The sequence below is a fragment of the Chinchilla lanigera genome, unplaced genomic scaffold (genome assembly GCF_000276665.1).
Source record: "Chinchilla lanigera isolate Chin_1 unplaced genomic scaffold, ChiLan1.0 scaffold00015, whole genome shotgun sequence".
Lineage (NCBI taxonomy): Eukaryota > Metazoa > Chordata > Mammalia > Rodentia > Chinchillidae > Chinchilla > Chinchilla lanigera.
Genome location: NW_004955416.1, coordinates 14992065 through 15014731, shown reverse-complemented (window position 1 = coordinate 15014731; position 22667 = coordinate 14992065). Strand labels below are relative to the sequence as shown.

The following is a 22667-nucleotide window of genomic DNA, read 5'->3' as shown; positions in this document are numbered from 1 at the left end:
GACCCTGGGCCGTCGCGCAGCAGCACGAGGATCTCCTCGGAGGCCCACGCGTCCCTGCAGCCGCCCGCCGCGCCGCTCGCGGAACCCGACAGCTCCACGCGGCCTCCGCCTGCGGGGCGAGAGTGGGATGGGACCCGGGCCGGACTGTGGGGCGCTGGGCTGGAAGGGGCCCAAACGCAGGAGGTGTAACAGGTGTGACGGGGACAGAGCAGGGAGGCGCGCTCACGGGTCACCAGGGCGGTGTAGCTCCAGCTGGCGCTCACGCGGCAGATGTCCCGGACCGCCTGCAGAGGCTCGGGGCTGAGCACCTGGCACCTGCACCCGGAGCCCGGCTCCTGCCCGAAGCCGCAGAATCCGAAGCCGAACCAGGACCCGGACCGCTCCTCAGCCATGGGTTCGACCCTGGGAGATTCTTGCAGATTCGCCATGGTTGCAGCCGCTGGATCTGCAAAAGTCGGAGATAGCATCGCACACCCAGGGCAGAGCCGGTGCACACACGACTGCCTGCCTCAGCTTTACACGGTTCTGAACTGTCAGGGTACCACGGGCTGGCTTCGCTTGGGGCCTCGGACTAGGATCTGAGGCTCCTCTTCAGCCCTGATTTTACTCCGCGCCATCGTGGGAACCACAGTTGGGCCCCTCTTATGGCAGACACCAGAGCGAGTAACCTGACCAGTCAGAGCCAAGACAGAGGGACAAGAGCCCTGAGCCCAGGTCCCGCTGCCCCACGCGGGCACCGGGCCGTGTGCGCCCCAGTAGCCAACTTGATTCGCCTGCGCCCAACTTGATTTCTTCTGTTTTACAAAGGGGGATGGGAAGGGTGCTGTTGGGCCCTACCCAAAGAATTGTTTGTAAAAAGTGCAAATAATGGCTCCAGCGCTGGCACTATTGGCTCGGTAAGCCCAGTACTTAGAGTTGACAAAAATGAGCATTGTACATCTTAGTGGTGTTCAGAGACCACAATTTGCACAGGCCCTCATGTCACTTAGTCGTCCAACAAGCCTTCACTGAGCCCTCACTCTGGGCTAGCATGGATGCTGTCTGCCCCCAAGGAGCTCACACTTAACGCAGGATAGAACTGACGGTCTGCAGTTTGGGGGCGAGGGGCTGCGGCAGGTTCACCTTGATTAGAAATTTACGCTTTTTAAAAAAAAAAAAAAATCTTTTTGAGCCAGGGTCTCACTATGCATTTCAGGCTGGCCTTGAACTCACTTTGTAGCCCAGGCTGGTCTTAAACTCACAACGATCCTCCAGCCTCAGCCTCCTGAGTGCTGGGATTACAGGCATGCACCACTACGCCCGGCGAAATTTACACTTTCAAGCTTATAAAGTCAGATCTTGAGTTCTCCCGCGACCACAGAGCTCCTGGGCTCCCAGCCCCTTCCATGTCCATTCCCAACAGCAGGAGCTCTAACCTTGATCTTGGTCGCCGCCTAAGTGACCTGCGCCTACCACCCTTCCCGGGAAGTCCTCCAAAAGCTAGAGCGGCACCACCAGCCCAGCACTCTGCGTCAGGAGGACGAGTTTGAAAGGCAGCGGGCCGACCGAAGCGGCCATTGGCTGCAGCCGTCTCCCAGCGACCAATCGCTCGAGAAGGCGGTGACGTCACCCCTTCGGGCCGTGCGTCCGGAGGTTTGTGCTCACCTCCCTGCCGCCGCCTCTTCGGACCCAACTCAGAGGTTCAGACACGATAGCTGCACAGCACAAAAGCAAACCCGTCGGCGAAATGGACCAAATTTCTGGAGGGCTGCGAAGCTCCGATTAGAACCACTACAAACACTCGAGTGAAATTGCTGGTGGACGCGATGCCGCAGATTGGCGGACACAGCCATCCCAGCTTCCGGGTCTCATCTCACTACTGCCCATAAGCAGAACAGGGAGCGGCTGTAGGCGGCACTCCCCTTCCACTGATTGGCTCGAGCCCTGTCATTTACACCTGCGGAGCCAATAAACTTTGTCCTGCGCTTTCAGTTCGGTAAATGGCTCGCGGTAGGTAGGTACGCGCCTTTCCTCTAAGTGACTCAAGTACAGGATGGATTCGTTTATCCACGAATGCCCAGGGCACAACCACCCCAAATCCCAAGTACGGCCTCACCACAGGCCACCGAGAACTTACGACTATAAAGAAAAACGCACCGTGGGCCCAGCACTTAGGAGCATGTACCCTGAAACCATTTATTTCCACAGAACTGCAGTTTGTTCGTTAGCTTCCTGGGCTCACCCCTCGGTCCTCCAACAGTATTAAGAATCAATTCAGTGGGTCCTAGGGCGGGGAATCCCGTTGGAGCCCTCTTTCGAGGTCATCACCTATCCACCCCCTACCCATCTCCTGTCCCTCTGCAGCCTTCTCTGCCCAGTGACCCGGCACACATCTGAGTCCCACACACTTTTATTATAGCACGCATGCCTGCAGCAGGCTTGGTGACGGATGCTTACAGGTGCTGAGGCTTCGGGACACGTTTCCCGAGGCCCATAATCCACAGGCAGGGCAGGGCTGCACCTTCCCCACTTCCCAGCTCTGCGGAGTACAGAGAAAAACAGTGCCCTCTGAGTGAGCTGGAGGCAGTGCTGGCTGAGCACGGCGGTGTGGCGGCGTGGCTGAACGTGGACTGAAGCTGGGAGCATAGGACACCAGAGCCAGCTTGCGGGGGGGCACTGTACTCAGCCCAGGAGCTATGCTCGGCCAGAGCTGCTGTCCTCAGTGCTGCCATAGCGAGCATATGCCTGAGCCTCGGGGCGGGCAGCCCCTCACTCTCCACTCTCGCTGGGCTGAATGAGCCCGTATTCCACTGCTTTCACCAGGCAGGCGGCAGCAGCCCTGGCTACAGGGCCCTCCTCGCCCTTAGCCAGCACCAACAGGATCTCCAGCACCTCGCTCTCCATCAGGGTGCTGGTGACCTCCCTCGAGGCCTCCACCATATTCAACACCACCACAGCACCCCGGTGCTGCAGCTCCTGGTTGGGGCTCAGAAGCAGGGCTTGCAGGATCTCCAGCCAGTGTGTGGTCTGCGAGAAACGGGACAGGTGTGACTAACACTGCCACCTCGGTACTGGTGAACACATCCATTCTCTAGGACATGCACCCCCAGGGGCGGGGATTCAGGGCACCCAGGCACTGACCACTTGGGGAATGCGGCTGCACACAGAGGGCCGTGCGGAGGTGAGCATGGCCAGGCCCCCGGCAGCTGCCCGCCGTAGCAGCTCGTCGTCCTCTCCGCTGTACAGCACCAGCAGCTTCAGCCGGTCACTACCCTGTGCTTCAAAGAGGTCCTGTACCTGTGGCCCAGTGGGGAAGAGAACAAGTGTCAGCAGGACATGAAGCCAAGGCCGAGCACAGCACCCTGTGCACCGCTACCCATCACAAGCTCCGGGTCGGCCGCACCTCCTTGCTCATGGCCAGGTTACACATACACTCCGTGGCCGCCCGCCGGAGCATCTCGTGCTCCTCGAACATGTAGCCCTCGATCATGGGCACAGCCTTCTCCTTCAGGATCTTCTGTCTGCGGACAGAGGCGGACGTGTCAGCACCTTCAGAGCTTCCGGCTCCACGGCCCCACAGAGCCGAGCCCTCGGCAATGCCCAAGATCCTTCTACACCAGAAAGGAGCTGCACCGCTCTCATCTCCTGACCAGATCTGTGCAAAATGCTCACAACTAGGAGATGGGGGACAGGGATGGTGGCAGGAACATCTGAATGCTCGCCCTGACCAGTCCATGCAATGTCTTACTTAATCCTCACACAACCCCGCTGTGAAGGCGCAGTGATGATTATCTTACTAGCTTGCAGGAGGACAAAGAAGCTGGGGAGTGAGCCATGTGCCCAAGTCCTGGCTGGGCCACTGCTAGGGCCCAGGCACTTGTACATGAAACACTTTTATGTGCATTTTTTCACTTAACGGTCCTCGCCACTGCTCCATGAGCTAGGTATCATAATCATCTCAACCACAGAGGGAGAAACTGTGGCAGAAGAGTTCAATAATCTGAGGTTACACATTGGTACCTAGTGAAGCCAGAATCTGAAGTGAGGTGGTGTCCCCTTGGCCTCACATGCACAATGCAGGAGTCACTGTGAGGCTCAGAAAAGCCAAGGACCAGCTGGGTGTTGTGGCACACACCTGTAATCCCAGCACTCTAAGAGGCTGAGGTAGGAGGATCCTAAGTTTGATCCCAGCCTATGTTAAGTCAGTGACTTAAGACAGTTTAGTAATAAAAAAATAAAAAAAGTCAATTCCTGTCAATTCGCCTGTCAATTCCCAGTAACACACTCAAGCATGCACATGTGCACACCAACAAGGGAGTATTTTTCAGCTGTAGACACTATCAGGGATGATCCCAATCCCAGTGCCTGGTCAGGCCCTCACCGGAGCCTCTCGCTGATCCCGGCCAGGTTTGTTAGGGCCATGAGTGCCTCAAAGTTCTGCAGGCCTGAGCAGTCGAGGTGCAGCAGGGAGACAAGGGGCCGGACCACCTCATAGATCTGCGAACCAAAGGCCACCGTCAGAGCCACTTGCCGTAGCCCCTATAAACCCAGCCACCGCAGAGGCAAGAATGTACCCTGACAGCGGCTATCTGAGGCTGTCCCTCCCTACCCAGGCTCGGCAAGCCAGTATTTCTTGTTAGTCCTCAGGGAGGCCTCAACAGCAGCCATCAGTGCCCAGGGGAGGGAGTGAAGGAGAGGTCAGGCCCAGAGCACGCACCCGCTCACCAGGAAAGGTCATCTCCGGGTTGGAGGTGATGGTAAGCTTGGCGAGGGCCTGGGCGGCCTTGGTCTGCCCCACGTCAGTGCCTTCTAGGGCTAACGGGATCAGTGCCTGGAGGAACAAGCCCATCAGTGCCACAACAGACCCAGGACCCTGAGCCCTGGCTGTTCACTAACAGTGTCTTCCTGTGCCCTGCCAAGCCCAACCTCTTCCACAACCGTCAGTGGCTCCCAGGTCCCAGGCTGGAGATTCAGTCTCGCTTACCTTGCCCCCACCCTGAGCCACCACCACGCCTCGGTCCTCCACCTCCTCCACTAGAGCCAGGAAGACCCTGCGGGGATAGAGCAAGCAGCCAGTGGTGGCCTACAGCACGGGCTCTGCCTGGCAGGAGCTGGGGGTGCAGCCCCCAGGCAGCTCACCTGGAGAGCAGCTCTCGGCAGGAATTGGTCAGCACGGGGCTCTCGGTCTTCACCATGCACGTCATGGCTGACACCACACCAGCCGCCAGCAGCTTCTTCACCCTCGCTCTTACGAAGCTAGGCTTGTCCTAATGAGGGAGGCAGCTCAGGTGCCCTTGTCTCACCGGACTGGGAGAGCGGACCCTTCCCTCCGAGAACACCGATATTCATCAGTGGGAAATGGCTAGCTTCCAGGCAGACACCCTGGGCCAAAGGTCTCAAGGAGAGGGAGACTTGCCTTCCAGTGGCCCTTACCTTGGGGTGCTGCTCGGGCACATGCTGTTTGGCATACTTGGCCAGCTCCACCATCTTGGGGTCAGGCTCCTCGTAGTCATAGCTGTTGGTGCAGTTGACCAGGGCTGAGGTCACTGCGAAGAGCACAGACCTCTCCTCAGACTGCCGGGACAAAGCGGCATTCAGCAGGCCAGGCGGGGCACAGGAAGGCCACACCCCTGCACCTCCCCAGGCCCTGGACTCAGAGAACCCCAGTCTCCTCCCCAGTCCCTCCAGAGGGGTCACCCTTCCTGACACTGCTGGTGTCCACACCCACAGAGTAGCCGCCCTTCCTCCGGGGACAGGGGCCCCAGGATGACAGCGGAAACCCCAGAGCTACCCTGCTGAGCTGGAAGAGCGCCTTTAGAGCGGCCCCATCCTCCACGAACTCTTCCTTCACGTCGGCGTCGAAGGTGAGGTAAGCCAGGCCCTCCACGGCCCAGCGCCGCGTGCCTGCATCGATCTGCTCATTGCAGAGCCACCTGGGGACACGCAGGGCAGGGGACAGGGTCAGACCCAGGGAGCACGAGGAAAGCAAGCACAAAAAGGGGACTCTAGGGCCTGAGCACCCCTCAGCATGGTGGAAGCAGGTCACATGCCAGGATTCTGGGAGTCTGCCTGGGGTGGGGGCAGTGGGAACGGCCCGCCAAGACCTGCTCTCTTGAGCAGTCAGACAAGTGTGGGGCCACGGCAGTGCCACAAAACTCACTTCCGACACTGCTTGGCCAGTTTGAGAGTGGAGCCTTCGGCAAACTGCTTCATGCTGAAGTCAGTCCCGCCAGCCGAGCCGAGCTTGCAGAGTCCCTGCAGGAGCGGACAGACTAGGTGCCTGGCTGCAGGGATGGAGGCCAGAGCTGGGCTCCTCAGCCCTGGTGTGGGCCTCCCGCATGACCCTCTGGAGGTCACCCACACTGACTAGCATGCCCCACCAGGCCACCCAGCAGCACTGGGCAGCACGATCACCTACTGAGTGACCGCATGACACATGGTGTCGGGGAATGACACACAGGCCACTGAGCTTCCCGGGCCCCACCCCTTCCCAGTCCTCAGTGACAACTGCTGTCCTTTCCTATGCCACATGAAAAAGCCCTCTGCACACAGAGCCAAGGCACTTATGAAAAAAGACAGGGACTTCAGGCAGTCAGGCCCTTATGGGACACAGAAATCCAGGTCTCTGCCGGAGAAGGACCAACTTCCACGGGTCCACAGAAGGTTCATGGAAAGCTGGACTGTCCCCAGACCACCAGCTCCTAGAGACTGTGTGAACCCTGCAGGCCCAGTGTCCTCTCTGTACGTGGTTCACTTCTCTGACATTACCAGAAGCCCTGTGGTGGGAGGAAGCAGGCCCAGGCCTCTGGCTCGGACCGGGCACTGCCACCCTGGGTTCTCCCGGAGCCCTGCGGCCCACCCGTGTCTCACCACCAGCGCCCGGATCCGGATGCTGTCCTTCTCACTACGTTTGTACAGGTCCTTCAGCAGCGAGACGCCGTTGGCGGTGATGAACGAGGCCCGCTTGGCCTTGCCGGCTGCATGGATCAGCGCCTCCACAGCCACCAGCTGCTCCTCCTCCTGCTCGGAGGCGCACAGGGCAATCACGCTCTCCATGACCCCGCTCAGCTCCAGGGCCCGGTTGCCAGCGTCACACGGGCCCTGCAGGAGGCAGGACACCGTCTGGATAGCCCGCAGCTTCCCAGCCAGCCCTTGGCCTTCAAACCAGCTCCTGAGGGACACAGGGAGACAGCGGTCGCACCAAGGCACACATAAAGGGACTCTTCAACCCTCTATTCCCCTCTACTGTCCAGGGCAGAAAGACCAAAAAAGGCTGCCATGGGAGAGACTGTGGCATTTCCACCAGGAGAGTCACCCATTTTGTTTGTTTTTGTGTGGTCCTGGGGACGGAATCAAGGGCTTCAGGCCAAGTACACGCTTCTCTGATTTGAGCCAGGGTCTCACTAAGCTGCCTAGGCAGGACTCCAGCCTCCGAGCCTCCTGCTCCAGCCCTTCAGGTCTAGGATGACAGCTGCGCACCACCAATGCACCTAGTGCCATCTTCCCACTTCCACGCACGCCTTCCCTGGCGACACAGGATATCCTCACTGCCCCCGGTGGCCGACCCCTCTCCTGAACTTGTTATGGCCTGAGATCCTACTGTTTGTACCATAGTGTACCCTCAGTCTCCCGGGACAGCTCCTTTCGGCCGAGGACTGTCACATGTCCTCCTGGGTTGGGACAGATAGTGAGCGCTCCGTAAACAAAATCTGTGCTGGATGTATTGGTCGCATTCCTGGAAATCAATCTGCTCTGCCCTAGTTACTTTGGAACAAGGCGTGGGCCAGGTGTAACGCCTACACCTGTCCTCACTGCTACTCAGGGGCCTGAGGCAGCGGCCATGGCCAGCCGGGCAACGCGGCAAGACCCTGCCTCAGAAAGGAAACAAGAAGTGGGCCTTGTACTCTGTCCAGCCCTCACTAGCACTCCCAAAGCTTCTCTCCTCGGTGTAAGCCCTCCATTCCTCTCCCTCCTACAGTCCACACCGAGCTGCCCGGCCCTGGCAATGGGAGGGGCGGCGGCCTTACTGGATGTAGCTCTCACAGAGTCGGTGGAAATTCTCCCGCTCCGCGTCACACTTCAGGTCATCAAAGAGCTTGCTGAGCAGAATGGAGGCGCTCATTCGGCTGTTTGCTGTCACTGCGAGCTCCCCGGCGGAGTCCTGCAAGGAGCCCCCCACCTGCAGGATCTTCTTCAGACCTGAAAAAGGCACCACTTAGACAGGACACCAGTGCCCATGTCTGCAGGGAAAGGGAGGCGGCTCCTAGGAAGATGTAGAGAAGCAGGACCCCTCTGAGCTAGGAGACTGCAGAGGTGAGAGGTGGCAGCAAGGCACACAGGGACCTGGCTGGCCCATGTGCTACCCTGGGGAGCAGCCGTGCCTCAGGGGAGGCACAAGCAGGAGCTCTGCATGCCGGCTCCGCCCTGCACAGCGCTCTAGGCTTTGCCATTCCTGTTCTGTAACCTTAGGGAGAAAAGGGAACCCTGGTTCTGGAGGGACACTGGGATGACGGAAGATGGAGTGTATGCAGGGACCTGGCAGATGTGTTCAAAGGCTTTGCTTACTTTTTTGTGCAAAGGAGAAATATGAATTGATATACTAAAATGTGTTTTATTCTGGGTATACAATACATGCTCACTACTAAAGACTTCAGCTGTGCATGGTGGTACAAACCTGTGATCCCAGACTGAGAGGCTGAGGCAGGAGGATCATGGGTTCCAGACCAGCCTGGGCTACAAAACTAAGTGCTATCTCAAAAACCAAACTACCAGGCTTGGTAGCACGTGCTTGTAATTCCAACACTTGGGAGGCTGAGGCAGGAGGATAGCTGCAAGTTTGAAACCACCCTTGGTTACACATTGAGTTCAGCCTGAACTACACAGTGAAACCCCATCTCAAAAAAAAAAAAAAGAGGCCACTGTATTCTCTCAACACTTTTCTTACCACTAATAGGGACACGCAGGCCTCAGTCACCCAAGCAACCTTCTGTAAACTGTATCACCTGCCTTGGTCAATGACCCAAAGAGTGAGGCTGTTGTCGGGGTCCTTAGGAGACTTCCGGGGCACCATCTTGATCAGGAGGGTCAGGGCATTATCTCGGCCCTGGCCAGAGACGCCCACCTCAGTCAGCAGCTCCAGGAGGTTACTGATGAGGACCTTTAGCTCCCGGCCGGGCTCTGAACACAAGAACACATGCATGGTCAGCGAGGCCCTAGGTTCAAGCTCAGCAGCCCTCGCCCAGCAAAAGGGACATTTTTGGGCTCCATAGTAACCAGCCCTGGGGACCCATGACTCCCCCACCAAGCCAGGGTGACCCAGGGAAGGGGTCCACGCACGCTGGGCTCTGGGCTGAGCTCCCACCTCCCCCACAGGCACCTCGGCTGCTTAGACTCAAGTAAAATCTGGGCAACACACAGCTGCAAGTCTGGTCCCAAAAGAACTGGCCTGGCTGGTCCGGTCCTGTTCCCTCCACGACAGAAACTGCCACACGGCCCCAGCCTGGCCTCCACTCACCCACGATGATGGCGCCTTCCTTGCCTCGGAAGCCCTTCTTGACACCTTCCTTGAGGGCATCAAACATCACCTGCAGCAGGTGACAGGCAGCCAGGGACACAGCCTGGTTTTCCGCGCCCAGGACAGACACCACGCGCCGAGTTCCCAGCACACTCAGGGTAGCCACTGTCTGGGGAGAGAAGCAGACAGCCTCAGGCTGGTGAAGAGATGCCACAGAGATTGCTACCTCGGAGCTGGGGCATGAGCCCTAAGGTGAGACAACACCTGGCAGGAAGCAGCAGCACCCAAGGGAGAAGTACACAGGCCTGTCTGGTGGTGGCACGACCGGATGGTTTTGTTAGAAAGGCTTCCTGAAGAACACAGGCCAGACCCAGAGGGGACAGGGACCGCTCAGGCCCTAGATGCAGTACTTTGGCTCATGTCTCCTAAAGGAGACGCAGAAACCTGACCGCTAGGCCCAAGGACACCTAGTTTCTCCCCAGTTCCAGCCCTGGAGTCCAACCCCACCTGGGATGTGGACATGCATAGGATGGGCCTGCGAGGCCCCCACCTCATTTCTAAGCTGGAGAACCCAGAAGGACCACGTGGAAGGTAACAAAAAGTAAAGGGCTTGGCCCAGAGATACAGCCTGTGCTTGGCCTAAGCATGCTGCACTAAGTACTTCCCACCCCACTCCTCATCAGGAATTGTAGTCACCTCTGAAAGTACCCAAGGGTCCAGTTTCTGTCCTCTGGATCAAGCCACTCAAGTGAGAGCTGGGGACATGGATTTCACCAGTGGCCCAGGAACAGGACTGTCCTTGTCCTAGAGACCACCGTCTGTGCTGAGAATCAGGTCACTGTCTCAATGGTAAAGACGCCATGGGGGACCTGCGACCACATCATTAGCTGAGGAGAAACCAGTCTGATCTAGATGTAGAGCCAGGACAGGTGCCTTTCTGAGCTTCACCGTGTGAACCTGAGCAAGCCAGGGAGCTGGGTCTGGGAGCCAGCGACAAGAAAGCAGGGCCCAGGGTGCTGGAGGCTCTTGCTGCCCTTCCTGGTCCTACTCTGTCCTAACTTACGGTGGCCTTTTTGGTGCCGTTTTCATTTTTCCTCTCCTGACTGCCACCCTCTGTCGTAAGATCTTTTTGGAATAGGGGGAGGGGTGAAAACACAGATGGATGGATAGGCGGCTGGGTGGATGGACAGACGGACCTCCATCGTCCCACCTACCCGGGACTGGTGCTCAGAGCAAATGCCAACCAGGGTGCGCAAGGCCGCCAGCATGAGGTCCGTCTCTCCTGTGTCCAGCAGGCGCTGCAGGAGCTGAACCCCATTGTTCCGGAAGATCTTCTCAGCTCCAGCATCCTCCCGCGCCAACACCACCAGGTTCTGAGAAGCCTGTGTCAGAGGAGGTGCACTGTGACTGTGACACTGCACCCAGCACAGGGCGCAGCAAGCAGAAGCCCTGAGCCCTGGACTTCACAGCTCCCACTTCGCAGCTGAGTGACAGTGGCCATAAACTAAACTTCAGTTGCTTACAGAGAAAGAATCTGCTCTTGGGGTTGACAGCAAGAGGAAATGAGTCCTTGTGAACAGAGTCCCTGGCAGAGGCTAAAGGACAGGGCAGTGCCCAGTCACCTCTGTATACCCAGCTCTGGCACAGCCCCTGGCCAGGGGCACTGTGAACGGGTCCCCTTCCCTGGTTCACACCAGGCCCTCAGATGCCCACGTGGGACACGTGGCTGGGCCAGCAAGCAACTGAGGCCCACGCTGGTGAATGAGGCCTAGGATGACGGCTGTGGCGGGGGCTCAGCCCGCTGGTCTGGGCGAGGGATGTACCTTCTGCTTTTTCTCAGTGCCTTTCTCTTCTGGGTCCAGCAGGATCTGGAACATCTGCTCTACCTTGGCATCTGTTGAGGACATGTATCGCACCTACAAGGAGCCAGCAAGATGCAGAAGAAGTTACCATTTCTGGTAACTTCTTCGGAGACAGCGTGTCCCTGCTCGTTCTTCCTGGCTCCCTGAGGCCTGGTTCCCATCTCTGGGCAGCCAGGAGGACGGCTGGGCTCAGGCCCAGCACCATACCATGCTGGGCAGGAACAGACTTGCGAGGAGCCTCTCTTAACTTCCTGTGGTCATTTTCCTCTCTGACCTACTTTCTGCTTGGTCACTAGGACAACACTGCTGCTCTAGGCAGTGCCATATAGGAAGATCTATGCACGTGCTGCTACAGCACTGAGCTCGGTGTTTATGTCTTGCAGACAGCTGCTAACATTCCCTTGGGTTCCTGCTTTGGCTTTTTTTTTTTTTTTTTGATTTTCTGAGACGGTCTCACTATGCAGTTCAGAATGGTCTTGCACTTGTATGTACCCAAGGCTGGCCTTGAACTCATGGTGATTCTTCTGCCTCGGCTTTCTAAGTACTGGGATTACAGATGTGCACCATCACTCCCAGCCAGAATTCTCTTAGCAGTTTTAAAAAATAATCTGCATGGGCAAGACCATCCTAAACCTACTCCCCTCCCCTCCCAGGGTCCTGGACACAGATAGCGGCATAAGCCCAGAATGTACCACTCCCTCTTCCCCCTTTGCATCCACGGCAAACATGACTAATGGATCACAGCATGGCCCCTGGCTAACCTCAGAAAATCTGCTTCCTAACCCTACTCAACACAGAACTCTAGGCAGCGGCTGCCACTCAGAATTGGCACTGAAAGGAAAGCTATTTGCTTACCCAAGTTTCAACCTTTCAATAAACTGGTAAGTTCGTAGTTGTTTCCACTGTGACAGTGTTTTCAGTGTCATTGGCCAAATTATTTGGTTAATTCAAGCTTGTTATAGCTCACAATGGTCTTTCGGTTCATTTTTACGACTGAATTTAAAAATACATCTACTACAATAGAGAGGTGCAGTGGCACAAAACTGTAACTCCTACTTTTTTTTTTTTTTTTCTTTTTTGGTTTTTTTTCTGGTACCGGGAATCACACTCACGACCTTGCACTTGCCAGGCAGGTGCTGTGCCGCTGAGCTAAATCCCCAGCCCCTACTCCTACTATTTAGGAGGCTGAGGCAGAGAATCGTAAGTTTGAGCCTGGGGAACTTAGCAAGACCCTGTCTCCAAAAAAAAAAAAAAAAAGGAGTCAGGCATGCCTGTAATCCCAGCACTCTGGGGGGCTGAAGGAGAAGGATTGCAAGTTCAAGCCTAATGTGGGAAATTTAGTGAAACCCTATTTCAGAATAAAAAATAAAAATAAAAAGGCCTGAGATACAGCTCAGTGTGAAGGCGCTGGTTTCAATCTCTAATGTCTCTTTTAAATATGATTGATCTATACATATATATCCCATAAAAAAGCAGAAACAAGATATATACCATAACAATCTCTTAATTTAAAAATACAATTAGAGACAAATGAGCCTCCTTTGCAAAGGAGGCTCAATCTCATTCCTTTCCCCAAGAGTCACAAAGATATCATTTTGATGTATAAATTTTAAAATACTTTTCATTTATATTTACTGGTATTTACCCAAGCATACCCCCAAAAAACACTATTATTTCAGGTATGAATTTAGAGATCATTTCACCATAAATAACATCTCACTTATGTGTTATTGTATATCTTGCATTTCTTTCACTCAAAAAGTATCAAAGAACTTTTTATGTAAATACATGGGGACCTCCCTCTTATCATCAACTGCAACCTAGGCGTCTGTAATAAGAACATCACCCAGCTTGCTTAGCTGTTCTGCTATTACTGGGCATGTATGCAAGTTCCAAGTTTTCCTTACTTCAAACAAGGCTGAGGGGCTGGGGATTTAGCTCAGCGGCAAAAGTGCCTGCCCGGCAAGCGCAAGGTCGTGAGTTCGGCTCCCGGTACCGGAGAAAAACCAAAAAAAAAAAAAGAAACAAGGCTGAGATAAATATGCACATGCCTACTTGGGCACATGAATAAGGGTTCCTATAGGGTAACAGCATACAAACTGGGTCATAGGATATATTCATTCAAAATTTTAATACAGGGGTTGGAGCTATAGCTCAGCGTGGTGCACTTGCCTAACCTAAGTGAGGCCCTGGGTTAATCCCCAGCAAATAAACAGATGTATAAACACTGTAAAAGACATGGAAACATACTCTCCAGTGCAGCTGTACCAATTTAACCTGCCCCCAGCAGTCATAACCGGCCCTGTGCCTGGAACCTCACCATTGGTGCCTGCCTCTCCTCACGAAATATACAAACTTTACATGTTTGCAAAACAGACCGCCGAAAGACAGTGTCACACGGTTGTTTTAAACCACCGGTGAAGCTAAGCATCATCCTACGCTCATTTGCCACCAGTAGCTATTCTCCCTAGAGCTGCTCCTACAGCCCCGACCCAGGTTCCTCTGCCACCAGGTCAGTACCCTGAGCTCTCCCGAGTTCCTCCTACCTTCTCCTGAATCTGCCCCCCAATGCTCCGCAGGGCCTCCTGAAAAACTTTGTTCTTGGGCTCGAGGCTCACACATCGCTGCAGGTCAAGGACAGCCTGGTCCAGGCGGCCCAGCTTCTCTAGGGCTTGACTCCGCCGGTAAAGTGCTTTAACATCGCCGCCGTCCTCGTCAATGGCTGAGCACAAACAGGAGCTCTGTCAGCACCCGAGAGGCCACCGTCTCCAGGCAAGAGCAGTAGGGAAAGATCTCGAGGGCGCGAGGAAGGTGGGGAGACGGAAGTGGGGCTCGGTACTCCAGCCTCAAAAGGTGAGGACAGCTGCAGAGAAGGAAATGCCCGAGAAAGAGGGAAAGAAAGAAGGCAAGTGTGTCTCAGGGCCAACGCAGAAGATGGAGCGGTGGTCCCAGAGTCCCTGCCCGCCACAGAAGCCCCACCCATGGCTGCACGCCAGGCCCATTCCCCTACCTTTAGACGCCTCTGTTTCAGCTTTCTCATACTCCTCCTGTAAGAGCAAGATCAGGGGCCTGAGACAAGTCATCGCCCTTCCCAGGCCCCAACCAGCAGCAGGAGGACTTGTTCTTCAGCCACCCGATCGATGCCCTTCCACCCTGAGGCCCAAGGCACCGGCCACCGTGAGCGGCCAGGGAAAGTGAGCGTCCAGCCGGCCGGGCAAGCAGGGGGACGCTGGCCCCGGCCCTCACCAGCTTGAGGTGGCAGGCGGCCCGGTTCCGGTGCAGGACGGCCTGGTCCTGGGGCGTGGCGCCCAGACCCAGGGCCTGGGTGTAGGCCGTCAGGGCGCCCTCGTAGTCCCCGCATTTGAAAAGCTCGTTGCCCTCTTTGCGCAGCTGCTCCGCCGAGCTGGCCTAAGGGGAAGGAGTGGGCACGTCGGGGGGGAGCGCAGGGGAGCTACGAGGGGAGGAGGGGAGAGTCCCACGGAAGGCAAGGGATGGGGCCGAGGGAAGCACGGCAATGGGCAAGCAGGTGCGAAGGAGTGACGGGCGGGAGGGCGAGTACGCACCCCGGGGACGGTGGCCCGGGGCTCGGGGGTCCGGGGACCACTCACAGTCATCTCCGCGATGAAGCCCGGGCCCGCGCAGGCGCAGCGTCTGCGGCTGGGGCTGGGGACGCGCACGCTGGAAGCCCCGCCCCTCCTGCGTCAGAGGCGGGGCCAGAGGGGTGGGGCCAAGGAGCGAGAGGCCCGGCCCGCAGGCACAGAGGAGGCTCGGGCTCGGACTCGTCTAGTCTATTCCCACCGGGACCTGCAGGGGGCGCGCGGTGGAGGACGAACGGCTAGGCGCGCGGCCGCTGCCGCTTTTGCCCCGCCGGCGACCGCGATAGAAGTGCACGAAGTCAGCGGTCACCAGGGCCACCAGCAGCAGGCTGTAGAGGCCCAGCGCTAAGAGCGAGCCTGCGCCCCTGTGGGAGAGGGGAGGGAGAGTATTAGGATCGTGCAAAATGCAGGATCCCAGCCCTAGACAAATGCAGATTTGCATCACACATTTACAGACAAATATAGGAGCTCACAGGTATCCTGAGCCGCCCACTCTAATGTGTGTAATCTACAGAGTACTTGATTTTCATTGTTGACAGCAAGACCCACCTCTGCGCCCCCAACACATACCACGGACCTCTCTGTTACCTGCCTGCTTTCACAGCCTCCTGACCAGCCCCCTCTAGTACTGGGGATTGAACCCAGGGCCTTGGCATGGAGCTATATCCCGAGCCCTTTTGTATTTTGAGACAGGGCCTGGGCCAAGTCGCTAAGTTGCCCAGTCTGAAAGTGAATTTGTGGTCTTCCTGCCTCAGCCTCCCAGAATGCTGGGAATACAGGTGTGCCTGGCTACCTGCACAGTTTTTTGAGATCAGGATTTATGTGATTGTCCGCTTTGCTCACTAATCTGTAAGTTACAAGCCTCCCTGTCCCGGAATTTAGAAACAGAGCTAAAGATACTGGACCGCCCCGGCAGCGTCCCTGTGCCTACAGGGTTGCAGCTCTCACCTGAGGACGCGCGGGGGTGGAACAGCCGACAGGTTGACCTTGTACAGGGCCTCAAATTCAGCGCGCGTGCAGCAGGAGCCCCCTGCAGCCTGCAGGTGGCAACAGTAGGCCTCTTCCCGAGAATCAGAGAGCCGAGGACAGAAGAAACCAGGGTGGTGGCGGCCATCGGCATCCCGGGTGGCATGGCACAAGTAGGGGTGTTGGACTAGCGCTGAAGAGAACGGCAAGAGGGCTGGAGACACACGAGCAGATGGCACCTGCCCACACCCCACTGTACTAGATCAGCCCCTCCGGAAGAGAAGGGCAGCTCCCTCCCTCCTCCCAGGGCCCGACCACAAGGGGAGTAAGACACCGTACCTGAGCGAGAGGTGGGCCGGGCCAGGGTCCTCCAGCTGAACAGCAGCAGCAGCCTCAGGGACAGACCTGTCAGCAAGAGCCCCGGCCTCTTCCTCTGGGAGCTCATGAGAGTCACCTGCACCTCAACCCTGCTCCTAGCAGCCCCAGCATCTGTCTGTCTAAATCAAGGCTGCAGACAGTAAGGAATTAAAAATCAAAGAGGCTTCTCAGGCACCATTAACACAAACCTGAGGCTTCTCTACCCAAGTCTTGACCATAGGCTTCTAGAGAAACAGAAGCAACTCCTCGGCCGTCATCTGCTGGAAAATGCAGGGCCTGTGGCTCCCATCTGTCCAGGGTTTTCTGAGCTGAGGGGGAGAAGGCTCAGAGGATGGAGGAGGGCATGATGGGTGGGAGAGGAGTTGAGCAGTCCCCTGGAAGATCACACAAGCGCTCAGAAGCAAACATGTTGCTCTCTCACCACTCTCCAGCTTCTGGGCTGTTGTGAAGCCCTGGGGACTCTGACAGCTCCATTTCATGCCCCAGAGACCTCAGTTCCAGCTGTGGGACTTCCCTCCCTAGCCACACAACGTGGCAACCACCAAGCCCAGGTGAAAACCAAGGACGAGGCCTTCCACTAGCTTCCCCCGAGTCTCAGCTCCCCCGGCTAACAAGCCGAAAGCAGAAGCTACCTGTCTGACTGGCGCACACTTAGCAACTGTCTGTCTCCATCTCTCAGGTGCTACAGGGCTTTAAGGGAAAAGTCCTGGCTAAGGGGTCCCAACAGATCAACTTGGCCACCCTTCCTCAAATGCTAATCAAGGAAGGAGATAAGCAGTGTTGAAGGGCAGGAGAGGAGCTTTAATCAGCAAGGCTGTGCTGGGAGGACAGAGAGAGATTCTTGTTTTGTTTTGTTTTTGAGACAGGGTCTCACTGTGTAGCCCAGCCTAGCCTTGGACTCATGGCTAACCCCCTGCCTCAGCCTCCCAGGTGCTGGGATTATGGGCATGCACCACCACGCATGACTTAGGCAGTGGTTTATGATTTGAAAAAAACTTGGGGTTTTTTGCAAAGAGGCACAAAGGTCAGGGTTGGGGTACATAGCTGGAGGTCTGCATAGCTGTAAGTATGTTTAACCCTGGTGAAACCTGGTCTGGCTGATGGTATCTCCGGCCTTGTTGGGGAGAGACAGCATCACTTGAGGGGATGATGCAGTTCCCGGTTCCCGTCACTGTCACAGTGTAATTGTTCCAGTTTAGGGGGGCTGCCCTCATCATGGGGCGGGTTAGGAGACCTCAGTTTTCCTGGAATCTGAGGTGACTGTACGTTTAGGACAGTGACTGGTGATCCTAAGCATGAGTCCAAGGAATCTAGAACTGGATGCTGTAAAAGCTGGGAGTTGGATGTCCCCGCAAATTCTGAAAATTACTTCAGTTACTCTGGGTGTGGTTGATCTTGAAGGACAATGGAACAAGCTAGGTGAGTTTCGGGCCAATAAACCATGCATTGCTACTTTTTAGATAGACGCTCTTTAAGTGTTTAACATACCTACATGCAAAGCTGAGCAGGGATCTGACTCAAAGTTATAAGATAATAAAGTAAACAGATACAAAAAGGCAGGCAGAGCTGGGCATGGTGGCCCAGGTGTGTATTCCCAGCACTCACAAGGCTGAGGCAGGATTACTGTGAATTAATACCAGTCTGAGTAATTCAAGGCCAGCCTGGAATACACAGTGAGACCTTGTCTCAAAAATAAATAAAACAGGGCTGGGGATTTACCTCAGTGGCACAGTGCCTGCCTGGCAAATGTGAGGTCCTGAGTTCGATTTCCAGGATCCCCCCCAAAAAATAAAATAAGAAGAAAGGCAGAGATACTAAGCTTCATCCTACTTTTAGTTACCCATTGCGCACCTGTAGATCGGTGTTAGAAAGGAAGCCCTTTAGGGGCTCTCCAGGTCTCTTATGCCTCATATCTCATAGCTGCCATTTCTAAGGCAGGGCATTTCCCCAGGAGGCCCAAGGCCACCAGCCCGCAGCGTTGTTATTCCAGTGCTTACCCAAGCCAGGCAACAAGGTGCTCCCAGAACAGCTGGAAAAGAACTCATCCCCCGAGGAACCCCAGCAGGTGCCCGGGGACTAAAGCAGAAGCCTTACAGCACAAGAAAGCAGTGCAAAGTTTGTTCTAGCACTAAGAACAGAGACAGTTCCCGCGGAAACATCGCTGATGCCCGGGAACCTGAATCTGAAGCAGTTACGCAGGGATCCCATATCAAGACTCATTTTCCCCCAAAACTCAGGCCGTACCTTCTCTTGGGCCCACAGTAACAGGGCCGGAAGCTGCAGGAGTAACTATTTTTACAGCACTTTGAAAGTGTCCGCTGCATGGACAGATTGATGATTGCCTCTCTCTTCTGGGAGGGCTCTTTTTATCAATGTAGACCCCACAGTCCCCTGTGGCTTCCAGCCTTCAACTCAGGGGCACACCGTGAGGCCACTGCCGGATTTCTCCTTTGTCCCCGCCGCTGTCCAAGACCGTGGGCTCCCAGAGAGCCAGGCTGAACGACGGCCGCGGTATTGCAGGATCTCCCCACACCAGTTTTCACTGTGCTTTGGACCTTAGTCCGGGAAGGGAATCAAAGTTGCAGCAATCCCTCCGGCCTCCGGCACGCTAGGGGGCGCTACAGACGCTCCTCCGACTCACCTACTACAGTCCCCTGCGCCACTCGCGCGATGGGCTCAGAGATCGCGCAGCTGTTGGAGGCTGCAGATTTCGCGGCTCGAAAGCACCGACACCAGAGACGGAAGGATCCTGAAGGGACCCCCTACATCAACCACCCCATCGGTGGGCGCGCTGGCCTGGGAGCAAATCTTCGTGGCGCTTGAGGGGTGGTGGGGACCGGGAAGGGACAGCGAAGGGCACGCACCTGAGCGTCTCTTATGTTCCAAGCTTTGTGCCAGGCACCGATGTGCGGTGTGCCGTTTAACGCCATCCCAGAGGGGTAGGCACGACAGTTGGCTGAAGGAGAGGTTAAGGGATTTACCCCCAGTCACCCAGTAAGTGAGAGGCCAGAGCCACAATATTGCGGCGCCCTCCGGTCTGACTTCCTGCTTTGCCCCCCGCCAGGTGTGGCTCGGATCCTGACCCACGAGGCAGGAATCACTGACATTGTGGTGTTACAGGTAACGGTGCCCCTTGGCTGCCAGGAAGCTCGGGTGGGTATCAGGAGTCCTGTTCAGCAGCGGGCACCCATCGGCTGGCATCACAGGGCTGATGGGGAGCTTGTCTCCAGGCGGCTCTGCTCCACGACACCGTGGAAGACACAGACACCACCCTGGATGAGGTGGAGCTGCACTTTGGCACCCAGGTGCGGCGCTTGGTGGAGGAGGTGACAGATGACAAGACTCTGCCCAAGCTGGAGAGGAAGCGGCAGCAGGTGGAGCAAGCACCACACAGCAGCCCAGGCGCCAAGCTGGTGAAGCTGGCAGACAAGCTCTACAACCTGAGAGACCTGAACCGCTGCACTCCGGCGGGTACGCTCCCCACTGGCTCTGAGGGAGGGAAGGGTTGTCTCCCTTCTGTAGACAGGTTGGTCAATTCCCCCCCAAAAAGCCTGGGCATACTTAATTCCCCAAAACAATTCTCCTAAAGTAGGCTTTTCCTCTCCCTAATAAAACATTGCTACCTTTATTTAAAACAAAACACGACTTACAAACTGTGAGACAACAGGTAGAGAGCCCTTTTAGGGGCATCATTTATTTACATTAAATTTAACACCGTTTCTCGGTGTGGTGGCTCACGCCTGTAATCCCAGCACTCGGGAGGCTGAGGCAGGAGGATCTTTGCAAATTCGAGGCCAGCCTGGGCTACCAAGTGAGTTGAAGACCAGCTTGAACTGCGTAGCAAGAAACTGTCTCAAAAAAGACAAAATAATAATAATAATAATAAAACACTGTTAGCAGTTCAGAGACACAGATCAAGAATTAAATTAGTAGAACAAAACAACTAAAAATATATCACAATAACAATTAAGGACAAATGCCTGACAATACCGGTAGTGGAATCCATGATTGACGCAGTTAAATCCCTTATCATCCCACTGTGTCCTGTGTGCCCTTAGCAATCCATGTGGTGCCCTCCTGACGCCGCATACACCTGCAGAGCATAACCTTTGGTATAAATGTCATGTGAGGGCCGGGGATATAGCTCATCAGCACAGCACCTGCCTGGCAAGTGTGAGGTCATGAGTTTGATTCCCAGTACCAAAAAACAAAACAAACAAACATTATGTGAGTTTTAAGCAGTCGGAATTAGCATGTTTTAGGACAAAGTTCTATCATCATCATGAGGTGTTTGAACTTTTTGTCAAGCACGCACAAAATCAGGGTTTCTCCACTAAGGATGGTAACAGAATCAGTAGAATGGGCTTCTTTTCTAAGGTGAACACACAGTAGTGGGACCAACTGAAGCTTTGAGGGCAGATTATCCCATGGGGAACTCCTCCCGGCCCTGCACCAAGCCCTCCGGCAGGCGGGTGGGAGGCCGCGCTGTCCCTGGCGCCCTGTGAGCAGGATTCTCTCCGCTCTCACAGGATGGTCAGAACATCGTGTCCAGGAGTACTTCGAGTGGGCAGCTCAGGTGGTGAAGGGGCTTCAGGGGACCAACCAGCAGCTTGAAGAAGCTCTGAAGCAGCTGTTTAAGGAGCGAGGGCTGACACTCTGAGTGGTGCCTGGAGCCACCTGGAGGCTGGGCTCCAAGCTCACCCAGGCCACTCCAGTTCGGTGCCTCCTCAGCCCCGATGTCAAAGCTGAAAGCCACGTGCATTGCTCTGAAGGTCTCCCACGAACTAAACTGAGCCTCGGATGTGCGGATCAGATGTACCCCATCCATTTTGACAGTCTGGTTGCTGTTTTGCATGGTGGGCTCTCTAGCCGCTCAGGGACTTGCCGTGTTTAAACACTGGTTTATAAGTCATTATGGAAAATAAAGCATTTTGGGTAAAAGGTATAAATTGCCTCTATTCCTCTGTCTCCGGCCTCCTAAATGGGGGTCGGGTATGCGGGTTGCCTGTTGTCCCCCAGCAAGACATGATGCTAATAATGTACCTCAACCCGTCTGAGCCTGGCTTCCACAGCAGTGGTGGATTGTGTGGTTTTACCAAGGTCTGATTATGTGACATTCCAGAAGGAGCCTGACATGCGGACGCTCATGAAGGGGTCCCCATTAGGATAGCGGGGAGGGATGACAGGCGCATTGGAAAGGTCCTGGCCGGGTGTGGGAGAGACTCCAGCAGCCACATGATAAGGCCTGTGGAGGACTTCCGGCCTCCAGTGTCCTAAACAGCCACAGAAACTCGGTGATTGGCAGCTTCTCTCTGCGCGGAGACCACAGGGCAGGACTCCAGTTGCTAAGCAGCAGGAACTTCCGGGTACTCCAGCAACTGTCCCTGGAGCGGACCTGCCCTCGGAGGCCGGCTGGAGGCAGAGTCTGGAGTGGGCAGTGTCCGTCACAAGGGGACACTAAGTAGCTGAGGTGTAAGCTTCCGTGAAAAGCAATCGGTTAGAGGACAAGGAAATTTAGGTCAGATGGACCACGATGGTTATTTGCCCAAAAGAAGGTCTCACAATGGGGTTTTGCAAAAAAATAGGTACAGGGCAGCAAAAAAAGGCTGGTTTTAAAAGAAAACAAGTTTCAGGATGATCTCAGATAAAAGGATGAACGATGTTCGGTGTAATCCTTTTAAAGTACACCAGGCTATGGTGCCTTCTGGTTTAAAACTTAAAAAAAAAAATGTTTTGCTGGAGTGAAATTTTTTTTTTTTTTAAAACTTCTTTACACTTAAGAATATACCTCCCAGGCCAGGCCTGGAGGCAGGAGGATTGCCAAGTGTTGGAGGCCAGCCTAAAGGCCCAACCTCTTAATATTACCACATTGGAGACTGGGTTTCAACATGAATTCTGCAGGGGCACAAACAGCGCAGCGTTCTTACTAGGAAACCTATGTATTTACTCCTCCCCTTCATGACCTTCTCATCTTCAACCCTGCTACATTCCAAGTGCTAAGAAGTCAGCTCCTGTTCTACTTAAACTTCCTGAGCCTCGCCTGCCCTAATTCCAGGACAGTCATTTTGTTTGTTTGTTTTTGTCTTTTTGAGACAGGGTCTCAATATGCAGTTCAGGCTGGCCTTGAGCTCACTTTGAAGCCCAGGCTGGTCAAACTCACAACAATCCTCCTGCCTCAGCCTCCCAGGTGCTGGGATTATAGGCATGTACCACAACGCCTGGTAGGACACCATTTTTAATTGATTTATCCTCAGGGAGGTCCAAACTTGGAACCCAAATGGTTGGTTGATCTTGGTCATGATCTGAATTTACTTCCCACTTTCCCTAGGTGAAACTGAGGTGTGTTGGGAAGGATTTTTCTGTCATCCTTCG

The 22667-nt window shown here is 55.3% G+C and overlaps 4 protein-coding genes across 6 annotated transcripts in view; 1 reads left to right on the top strand and 3 right to left on the bottom strand.

Annotated features, from left to right (window-relative positions):
• Rccd1 (RCC1 domain containing 1) overlaps nucleotides 1-1137 on the bottom strand; it is a gene marked incomplete in the record, with an annotated part of 6444 nt that extends 5307 nt beyond the window's left edge. The window contains 2 exon segments of the mRNA XM_013512477.1: nucleotides 1-109; nucleotides 227-1137. Of these exon segments, the coding sequence (XP_013367931.1) occupies nucleotides 1-109; nucleotides 227-467 (350 nt within the window).
• Nucleotides 1138-2150: 1013 nt separating this feature from the next.
• On the bottom strand, nucleotides 2151-15040 carry Unc45a (unc-45 myosin chaperone A). Of its 2 annotated transcripts, none has more exons than XM_005381525.2 (20): nucleotides 14964-15040; nucleotides 14602-14763; nucleotides 14366-14402; nucleotides 13902-14077; nucleotides 11317-11409; nucleotides 10708-10875; nucleotides 9494-9662; nucleotides 8986-9156; nucleotides 8007-8178; nucleotides 6850-7150; nucleotides 6140-6234; nucleotides 5771-5912; nucleotides 5413-5553; nucleotides 5119-5246; nucleotides 4964-5030; nucleotides 4697-4810; nucleotides 4361-4476; nucleotides 3383-3500; nucleotides 3121-3276; nucleotides 2151-3006 (listed from the first exon to the last, which is right to left on the bottom strand). In XM_005381525.2, exons 1-20 carry the CDS (start codon nucleotides 14967-14969, stop codon nucleotides 2749-2751), a joined length of 2790 nt encoding a protein of 929 aa, XP_005381582.1. In that variant the 5' UTR covers nucleotides 14970-15040; the 3' UTR covers nucleotides 2151-2748. The 2 variants fall into 2 exon arrangements, with proteins under 2 accessions (XP_005381582.1, XP_005381581.1); XM_005381524.2 differs by having other exon boundaries at nucleotides 14919-15005.
• Nucleotides 15041-15122: 82 nt separating this feature from the next.
• LOC106148140 (uncharacterized protein KIAA1644 homolog) lies at nucleotides 15123-18880 on the bottom strand. 2 transcript variants are annotated; one of them, XM_013512479.1, is made up of 4 exons: nucleotides 18540-18880; nucleotides 16257-16425; nucleotides 15900-16110; nucleotides 15123-15316 (listed from the first exon to the last, which is right to left on the bottom strand). In XM_013512479.1, the coding sequence occupies exons 2-4, from the start codon at nucleotides 16360-16362 to the stop codon at nucleotides 15139-15141; spliced, it is 495 nt and encodes a 164-aa protein (XP_013367933.1). In that variant the 5' UTR covers nucleotides 16363-16425; nucleotides 18540-18880; the 3' UTR covers nucleotides 15123-15138. The 2 variants fall into 2 exon arrangements, with proteins under 2 accessions (XP_013367933.1, XP_013367932.1); XM_013512478.1 differs by lacking the exon at nucleotides 18540-18880 and adding an exon at nucleotides 18293-18508.
• A 33-nt stretch (nucleotides 18881-18913) lies between these two features.
• On the top strand, nucleotides 18914-21240 carry Hddc3 (HD domain containing 3). Its single transcript, XM_005381526.2, has 4 exons — nucleotides 18914-19077; nucleotides 19360-19415; nucleotides 19526-19766; nucleotides 20825-21240. Exons 1-4 carry the CDS (start codon nucleotides 18966-18968, stop codon nucleotides 20953-20955), a joined length of 540 nt encoding a protein of 179 aa, XP_005381583.1. The 5' UTR covers nucleotides 18914-18965; the 3' UTR covers nucleotides 20956-21240.
• Nucleotides 21241-22667: the final 1427 nt, after the last annotated feature.

What these genes read in the sequence shown, in the direction of transcription:
- Unc45a (XM_005381524.2), bottom strand. Translation starts at nt 14,969, where the DNA reads ATGACTGTGAGTGGTCCCCGGACCCCCGAGCCCCGGGCCACCGTCCCC. An exon ending in CCCGGGCCACCGTCCCCGGG is followed by an intron (nt 14,764 to 14,918) that starts GTGCGTACTCGC and finishes CCTTCCCCTTAG; the next exon opens with GCCAGCTCGGCGGAGCAGCT. An exon ending in TGACCTTTCCTGGTGAGCGG is followed by an intron (nt 4,477 to 4,696) that starts GTGCGTGCTCTG and finishes TTTGGTTCGCAG; the next exon opens with ATCTATGAGGTGGTCCGGCC.
- Hddc3 (XM_005381526.2), top strand. Translation starts at nt 18,966, where the DNA reads ATGGGCTCAGAGATCGCGCAGCTGTTGGAGGCTGCAGATTTCGCGGCT. An exon ending in CTACATCAACCACCCCATCG is followed by an intron (nt 19,078 to 19,359) that starts GTGGGCGCGCTG and finishes GCCCCCCGCCAG; the next exon opens with GTGTGGCTCGGATCCTGACC. An exon ending in GAACCGCTGCACTCCGGCGG is followed by an intron (nt 19,767 to 20,824) that starts GTACGCTCCCCA and finishes CCGCTCTCACAG; the next exon opens with GATGGTCAGAACATCGTGTC.
- LOC106148140 (XM_013512479.1), bottom strand. Translation starts at nt 16,362, where the DNA reads ATGAGCTCCCAGAGGAAGAGGCCGGGGCTCTTGCTGACAGGTCTGTCC. An exon ending in CCGGCCCACCTCTCGCTCAG is followed by an intron (nt 16,111 to 16,256) that starts GTACGGTGTCTT and finishes CGTTCTCTTCAG; the next exon opens with CGCTAGTCCAACACCCCTAC. An exon ending in CCACCCCCGCGCGTCCTCAG is followed by an intron (nt 15,317 to 15,899) that starts GTGAGAGCTGCA and finishes CCTCTCCCACAG; the next exon opens with GGGCGCAGGCTCGCTCTTAG.